At 43.6% G+C, this 8957-nt stretch overlaps 1 protein-coding gene across 1 annotated transcript; it reads left to right on the plus strand.

Moving 5' to 3' along the window:
• Positions 1 to 331: 331 nt before the first annotated feature.
• Positions 332 to 8634, plus strand: LOC309678307 (ER degradation-enhancing alpha-mannosidase-like protein 2; the record flags this gene model as incomplete). Its single annotated transcript, XM_082491305.1, has 11 exons — positions 332 to 438; positions 520 to 630; positions 748 to 787; positions 1201 to 1306; positions 2348 to 2473; positions 3182 to 3393; positions 4563 to 4704; positions 5015 to 5139; positions 5835 to 5979; positions 7155 to 7276; positions 7998 to 8634. The coding sequence occupies 11 exons, from the start codon at positions 332 to 334 to the stop codon at positions 8487 to 8489; spliced, it is 1728 nt and encodes a 575-aa protein (XP_082347431.1). The 3' UTR covers positions 8490 to 8634.
• Positions 8635 to 8957: the final 323 nt, after the last annotated feature.

Below are 8957 nucleotides of genomic sequence, written 5' to 3' on the forward strand. Positions count from 1 at the left end.
CTGCCAGCTCCCTCAGGGCCTTCCGACCCGCCCAGGAGGCTCAATGCTGCCCTGTGCGTCTCCCCCGTCCCTGCGACGGGGAGTTACGGCCTCCGGTGAAGTAAGGCAAGACCCTCGCCCTTCTGTACGCAGATAACTCCAGTCGCCTCCAGTCTCGGCGACGACGGCAGTGAGCGCCCCACGGCCCCCCCGCAGCGCCGCCACCTCCCCGCAGCGCCCCGGAAGCAGAAATGCAGAGCACTTCCGGCGGTGTGCGCATGCGCCGCCCACTCCGACCGCTCCTATTGGCTGGCGACTGGGGGCGGGCGCCGGTGAGGCGGCTGTGGCGGTTATGCTGCGCTCCCTTGGCTCCTTTCTCTGCCTGTGGGCGCTGCGGCTCCCGGCGCCGCCGCTCGGCTCCGGCGCGGCTGCCCGCAGCCTGGATGTCGCTTCCTACCGGTGAGTGCGGGGCCGAGGCATACCGGGGCCGGGCGGGGTCGAGGCGGACCGGGGCTGAGCCGGGCTGTGCTTGTGCCTCAGGGAGCGGGTGCGCGCTATGTTCTACCATGCCTACGAGCACTACCTGGAGAGCGCCTTCCCCTACGACGAGCTGCGGCCGCTGACATGCGACGGGCAGGACACCTGGGGCAGGTAGGGGCCGTCTCCGGGACGGGGCATCATCTCCGCCCGCCGTAGGGCCGGGGCGCCCCGCTGGTGGGCCCCCCGGCCTCCTCTGCCCGGCCTCACCTCGCTTCTCTCCCCTCACAGCTTCTCCCTCACGCTGATCGACGCCTTGGACACCCTGCTGGTGAGTACGAGCTGTCCCGCACCCCTGGGGCTTGGCCCGGTGTAGCGCGGCCTTCAGCCTGCTCAGGGCCGCTGTCGGCCTCCTCCACATCTGTTTTTCATGCGGTAGTGACGGAAAGTCAGTTATTAATTGACCAAGGAGCTTGTGCATTTCACTTTGCTCCAGCCCTGGGAGCCAGGTGGCCAGAGCTCCCTGCCCCTGACACCTTCTAACTCTGGAATAAACACCTGAAGTCTGTGAAAAAAACTTTTTGAAAGGAAATGAAACTGTCAGTTGCTTTTTTAGTACTATTTGTAATTAATGATTTCACAAAATAGTAAAACAAAACTAGAATTAACCACTGACATTGATTTGTACTTTTGTTTTCACATGAACTCTGAGCCTTGTTCTCTGTTGTCTTGCTCCCCCTGCAGATCTTGGGAAATGTTTCCGAGTTCCAGCGAGTTGTCAATGTGCTGCAGGAAGGGGTGGATTTTAATATTGATGTCAATGCATCAGTGTTTGAAACTAACATTCGAGGTGAGCTGGGTTTTTCCGTGTTGTTTATGCTGGACTTCCTTCCTGTGCGAGTCTCTGAACTGTACACAAAGCTAATGTGAGGTAGCAGTCAGGGTGAATTTGTAATGCAGTGTAACAGGACACGTAAGCTCACAGAAAAATCCCAAACAAATGTCACTTCCTTTTTGTCTTTGCACACCGTTCTGCTTCCTGTCTCAACACAAACAGACATAGACGTGGCAGTTTCAATATTGTGGTGCCAGGTTTTAAGCTTTGGAATAAACACCTTTTCCACTGAAATAGTACAAATTATATACTGTCTTTTTTTACGTACTGTTTTGGAATAGAGGTTATTAATTTCTTACTTTAGCGTGATAAATTGAAACTTTTCCTTTTTTTTTTTCTTGTAAAATCGCAAAGGCCTTTGGAGTTTTGTACCCAGGTGAACGCCTAACTGCTTCAATGTCATCCAGCTAAAAGACACTGACAGGGAACAAGACTGTTAGTTATGTTTTTTTTTTTTCATTTATCTTGTCAAATATTGCTGAGCCAACTTTTGCAGCAGTGTAATTTCTCTGTTTGTGCTTGTTATGTGACAGTAGACAAACCTGTGAAAAGGGCTAATAACTCTCTGCCTCTGTCCCACTGAATTTGTTGACTCTGGCCTAGACATTTTTCTCCATGGAATTTAAGAAGGTACACTGTATTACTTTACACAAACATGGTATTAAGTTGTCTTGAAGAAATGAAACAATTCCTCTCATAGAGGTTCGTGTTCATTATACTGCTAGCTCTCTGATTGTCTGCAAGGCAGTGCAGGTATAGTAGAGCAAGTGGGATCTGATGCTTCTAAAATAATGGAAGATCTATATGTTACCTATTGCAAACAGGCAGCAAGAAACAAACCACTGTTCTTTTGTGGCACACTGAATTAGGCTGTTAAAGATGAGCCATCCAGAAACACTGCCTCTGCCTCATAATAAATACAAATAAATAGAACTGGTTTCAGATTTCATTCCTCCCCCACGTTTTTTAATGAGATTCTTACTGTGTACCTTCCAGTGGTGGGTGGTCTCCTCTCGGCTCACCTGTTATCAAAGAAGGCTGGCGTTGAAGTAGAAGTGGGCTGGCCATGCTCTGGACCTCTCCTCAGGATGGCAGAGGAAGCAGCTCGCAAACTCCTGCCGGGTGAGAACTTGTCTGGTTTGTGTTGCTGTGCTGCAGTTTGGGAGGTGACTGGTGTATACGGTGAAGATAGCGCTGCTTGATATGTGAACTCAACACAGTCCTGCGTTCCTTGAACTCAAAGCAAGCTTAGCTTGTGGGGAAAACATTGTGAAGTGCATGATACCGGTTGTATGTATGCATGCCAAGTGTTGTTTGTTGCTTGATGAGGGGAAATACTTTTAATATAAATAATAAATAAAGGCTGTGAATCAGCAGCTTGTAAAGACAAGAAGATGCAGCCTTATCTACCCCTTTGTGGGCTGCTGCTGGGATGTGTGCCCTGATAGCATGGCACTGTTTCCTTGTGTGGTGTACGCCCTGGGCTACCACTGAATAATCACAAACTCAGTGTTTGCACTTTGCTGACCAGCGTGTGTAGTTCTGTTTTGACTACCCTGCTTGTGCTGTAAACAAAGTTGGGATGCAGTCTGCTGTTCTGGGTAAGGTGGAAGGGATCTGCAATACCCTCCCAGGACTGTGTACCTTGGGATACACTCTCTGCCCCTCCCAGGATTACACTCTACTTCTCATTTCGTTGTTTGCAGTTACTGCAATTGCTCCAGTCATGCTTCTTGCCTGTGTGCAGTGTTATGTGAGGCACATGTTTGCTTGACAGTCTGTCAAATATAAGAGTGAACACTCATGTGAACTGAAAATACTATGTTTCAGCTTTTCAGACCCCAACTGGGATGCCATATGGAACGGTGAACTTGCTGCATGGAGTAAACCCTGGGGAGACCCCAGTTACCTGTACTGCTGGAATTGGTACATTTATAGTGGAATTTGCCACTTTAAGCCACCTTACGGGTGACCCAGTGTTCGAGGATGTTGCTAGGAAGGCTTTGAAGGCACTGTGGAAAAATCGCTCGGATATTGGGCTGGTGAGTCAGGAATGGACTTTGAATTTGATGGCCTGCTTTTTGTATAGTTTCGTGGATGCAATTCTAAGTGTAAAAAGCGTAAACAGAGAGGAGATAGCACTAGATAAATAACTACAGTGCTGTTAACTGGGCTGAAGTTGCATGTTTGACATTGTTCCTGAGCACCTGCAGCATTCACATCTCTGCTTTAGTGGTGCACCCCAACATTATGCCATTGTTCTGTTCCGTAACAGCTGTGGTTGGGAGACAAATGCCTTCTACTGGGTATTGCAGTTTTGTAACAATGGCTTTAACAGATTAAATAAAAGGTCTCTCTAATGCCTTGTGTGCCTATGGAAGAGAATAAGAGAATGGCAGGTACAACAAGATATTACCAGCCTCTAGAGCTCTGGTGTTTTAGGAGTATCCAGAGCTACAAGTGTTATCTCTGTGTTCACTATCTCCTGGGCAATTTTTCTTCAGTTAGGTTCAGAAAGCAGCTATTGAAATTATGTGAAGTCCTGGTGTTGCATATGTGAAATGGAACAGATTTATTCATATGCTGTATAAGGAAGTGTTTCCTTTTGTTTGCTTTGGGATCTGTTTATTTTTGGTTTATACCCCTAATCCTTGTTCAAGAAGGCAACTGAATAGCGTGGGGTTTTTTCATCTTTGCTAACAAGTCATGATTGTGTATTTTGCTCTCCATCAGCTGGGTCTCTTTCTAGGCTGAAGAGTCCCAGGTTTGAAGGATCTATTTAAATATTAGCATGGCAGCTCTCATGCCTTTGACATCCTTGACCTCGATCTCTGTATCTGTAACACTTCATCCTCCTCTACTCTTTGCGGGCTGTGAATTAGGACCAGGTACTTAATGTTGAAATTGTGCATTTTCAAAGTAGCATAATGGTGTTTTGTTTTGGCCAGTGCAGAGTTTATATTGAAAGCATAAATATAACTTTGGAATTTTTCTACAGTTTGTACTTCTGTGATACTGATAAATGTGTCTTGTAATGGAGAAAATGTTGGTTGGTATGGACATTGTGAATCTGTGAAATGGATGGCCTGAAAAAAGGTCAAGGTTTTCTTGCGTGGTTGTGCTGTGGGGATTTTTTTTAAAATTATTATTTAGTAGATTAACTTTATTTCCACTTTAACTTCCTCTTTCCCCCTCCCCTCACTTTTTCCAGGTTGGTAACCACATTGATGTGATAACTGCCAAGTGGGTGGCCCAAGATGCTGGAATTGGGGCCGGGGTGGACTCCTACTTTGAATACCTTGTTAAAGGTGCCATTCTCCTGCAGGACAAGGAGCTGATGTCCATGTTTCTAGGTGAGCAGTGTGTGTGCAGTTTTCTGTGTGAACGATCCCAGGAATGCCTCCCGGACTGCACCTGTGAAAACTCTGCATGTGGGACTGTGGAAGAAGATGAAGAATCTAACAGGATGCATGCAAGACTGTTCCTGAACTGTTTTTTTTTTTAATACTTTTGAACAATCTATGATAACAAAGAGTTACCAAAGTGAGCATCCTGAGAAACTGTTTATTTGACATGGCTCAAGTGAAAAAGGGATTTCTCTCAGTCTTAAAAAAAGATGTTTTTTTTCTGTTGGATTATCTACCCATCTATGTTTCTTTATAGAATATAACAAAGCTATCAAAAATTACACAAAGTTTGATGACTGGTACCTCTGGGTTCAGATGTACAAAGGAACAGTGTCCATGCCTGTTTTTCAGTCCCTGGAGGCCTACTGGCCAGGCCTACAGGTAAGAGCTGTCATACCAGTAGCATATGGTGATTTTGTTCATCTGTCTTGGGTCAGTCTTATATAAAAGTTACAAATATAACCATCATCTGCTCCGGTTTGTTTTAATCTGGTGAAATCTACAGTAGTCTGAGCCTGTAGAAGAGCAGATGTTGACTTTGTCTGTGATCTATAGAAAAGATCTCCCATTATGCATGATGGGAGGGCAGTTTTGTTGTAGGAAATTCCACTGATGGTGGTCTCATAATCCAGATGGGAACATAAGGCAAAAGAAAATCACACCTCTTTTTCCGCCACGTCATAAATGCTTTATTTGTGTGAATACTTTCCCATTGAGAGGTTTGCTTTCTCATCAGTAGTTAACATTTGGTCTGGGACTTTGCTATCCCCACTAAAATAGACTGGATGACTAAAAGAAATGTTGACTGAAGAAACCCAGCCTTCTGTTAACTAAAGATGAAAGAAACTTCATGTTACTTAGGTGCGTGGAATGCGATCCAACAGAAAAGCAGCACCTATCTCCTTAGTCCTATCTATTCTTAAGGCATCATTTCTAAATATTACACCATTCAGACCTGCAGAACAACCCATTTCCGTCATCTTTTGCTTTGACTGTTAGGAGTGTTATTGCATCAATTCCTGTGCTGTTTCTTCTTCACCCAGATGTTGCTTTGCTCATTGTTTCCTCTCTCTCAGAGCCTAATTGGGGATGTAGATAATGCCATGCGAACCTTCCTCAACTATTACACTGTCTGGAAGCAGTTTGGTGGGCTGCCAGAGTTCTACAACATTCCCCAGGGCTATACGGTGGACAAAAGAGAAGGATATCCACTCAGGCCTGGTAAGCAGAAATAAAATAAAAGGGAGCATGGAGTCCTGCTTTTGGTCTGGTGGTAAGATCAAATGTTAGCAACACCTGCCCTCGAAAAGTTCCTCCCCAGTTTTGCTTTGACTTAGTTCCTGCATGTGTTTTACCAGTGATATCCATAGTCAAAGCTACACATTTTGCTTTCTGCCATTCACAAAAGCAGGGCTACCTTTTAAAGGAAGTAAACTGTAGCATTACTATATAAAGGGGGGCTGTTAATTAATTGGATTCACAGTGTAAGATTTGACATGTTTAAGTGTTAAACTGTCTGACATGGGATGTTTTAAAGTCACGCGAAATGTTAATGTGACTGCCTGTGTCCTTTAAATTTAGGAAGTGAAAGTGCGTATGAATAGACCACTCTGGTTCTGTTGAGTTTCTGAAATAAACTAATTCCAGTTGCACTAGTAAAGCTCAACCTGCAAGAGGGATTATGTGTTGTCTGTGATACTGCAATGAAATGGTCTGTCTTTTTTTCGGTGTTTGGTTTTTTTTTTTACAACTCTGACCAAAACTAATATTCACACCCTATTATTAGGTCAGTAAAACTTTGTAAATGAGAATAATTAATTTTCTTTTGGTCTGAGTGTTCGGGTGACATCCGCATTGGATACTTCTAACAAAAATACTCAGCATTAACTTTCAAATGTATTATAGCATCCACAAAGACTTGTTTCTTTAATAAGTAAACACAGACCAGTTGCCTATATAGAATATTTCTGTAGTGCCTGTTTTACTTGGTGTTTTAGATAACCCTGTTTGAGGCTTATGGTACTGTTTAAAAACTGTATTTTGGGGGCTTGAATTTCTTGTTTGTAATACTTTCTAGAATCATCTTTCCTTTCTTTGACAACTGAGTTCTAATCCTTTTCTCTCTTGCTCCCCTCCTACTTTCTGAATGTGGGAGGGAAGCATTGTTCACTCTTACCTGAGCTGATGCAATCTGGTTAGAGTGACTTTCTTTGTAGCACATCCCTAGTAAAAGTGATATCTGTGTTTTAAGCCAGAGGAAATAGAAGCTAAGCTAGCCTGTTCACCTGATCATCTTAAATTAGTATTGTTAAATTATTTTGAGGAATATCTTATCTTCCCTGTGTACATGATTTGGTAATCTTTATACTTGCAACCGTTCGGGTTTTTTTCTGCAGAGCTGATTGAGAGTGCAATGTATCTGTACCGTGCTACAAGAGATCCCACACTCTTAGAACTGGGAAGAGATGCGGTGGAGTCAATAGAGAAAATCAGCAAGGTGGACTGTGGATTTGCAACTGTAAGTGCTAAATCAACTGCTGAGTCAGCTAAATAGCTGCTAAAATCAGCTTTTAGAAAGCGTTCTCATGAATGATGTTTTGCTATTGAGTCAAGTGATCACTTTGGTTGAAACATGACTTCTTTTTCAAACAAAGCCCTTGTATTTCTCTGTGAAGCTGATCTGGTAACTGCTGGTCATGTTTCTGGTAGTAACTTCCCCCACAGCCTGAACAGTGGGACAAATTCAGTCACTGGCTGTTGCACCAGAGCCCAAAACATGGGAAAGCATCAGAATCTTCTCCTGCCTCCTGTATCTTGGTCCGTACTGGATGTTGCAGCTCAGCGGGAAGCCTGCTCATATATATGCAGGCTCTCTGCCTGCCAGTTGTGTGATGCTGCTTTCCCACTATGCCTTGAAAATCTGATCAAACAGAAGAGAACTGCAGTGAGTGATTTCTCTAAAATCATTTAACAGAAGATTTCAAGCATACTAGCAAGCTCTGTTTTACAAAAAAAAAACAACCCTCCTCATAAATATTGGGAATATGATATGGGAATATGATATGGGAAATAGCTAAAAGCCTTATGATTTTTTTAGTGGGGGAATGACGGGAAGCTTACTCGCCCTTCTCCTGAGAAATGAATTGAAATGAATTGCAAACTAGTTTTACTTTTCCCCGTAAGTTTGTAGCTTACTGAATTTGATATAAATGTAATCCACTGTGTTTCTTGTCTTGTAGATCAAAGACTTGAGAGATCACAGACTGGATAATCGCATGGAATCCTTCTTTTTGGCTGAAACAGTAAAATACTTGTACCTGCTGTTTGACCCAGACAACTTCATTCACAATGATGGATCAGTCTTTGATGTGGTGATTACACCATACGGGGAATGCGTCTTGAATGCTGGAGGATACGTCTTCAACACTGAAGCTCATCCTATAGACCCTGCTGCACTGCACTGCTGTAGGAAGCGTAAGGAAGAGCAGTGGGAGGTAGAAGACTTGATGCGGGAATTTTACTCACTGAAGAAAAACAAGAAATTAACTTTAAAAAGAGCTTCTGACCATGTTGAAGGGGAAAGTGTAAAAGACCCTGAAGATGCCTCTTCAGAGAAAGGTGGAGAGAAAAGAAACTCTAAGAAGAACTCACACTCCCTCCTGAGTTGCCCAAGTCAGTCCTTTAACTCTAAACTTGCAGTACTGGGACAGGTCTTCCTAGATAACACCTGATTTACAGAATTTTATTATCAATTTAAATTATTGATTCAGACTGGGAATATATTTTTATAGTTTCCTAATGGAAAAGTCATACCTCACAATGTGAATTGTATTATGAAGTGAAACAGCTTCCCATTAAATTCTGCTGGTTCATAAAATGTGATTCAGGTATCAGCTGTTAATGCTGTAAAGTTCCCAATCTCAAACCGACTGGTTACCTGAATAGCCAACAGCTGTTCAGAGAGAGAAAGAAAAGTCTACAGGTCAGAGGTACCTTGTTTATTTCATTCTGAGTTTGTTTTGAAGTTTTACAGGCTTATGCAGAGTCCACAACTTGCTTTGTTCTATAAAAATGAGCCTGAGCGGTTCCCTGTCATAAGGGGAAAAGCAGGGATTATTAGCTGTAGCTTCACTTCTGAGACTGAAAGTCTCCTCTGCAACGTGCTCCACCTTTTATCTTCAGCCTCCTTATGAATATGG

Source organism: Vanellus vanellus (assembly GCF_965231255.1).
Source record: "Vanellus vanellus genome assembly, chromosome: 15".
NCBI lineage: Eukaryota > Metazoa > Chordata > Aves > Charadriiformes > Charadriidae > Vanellus > Vanellus vanellus.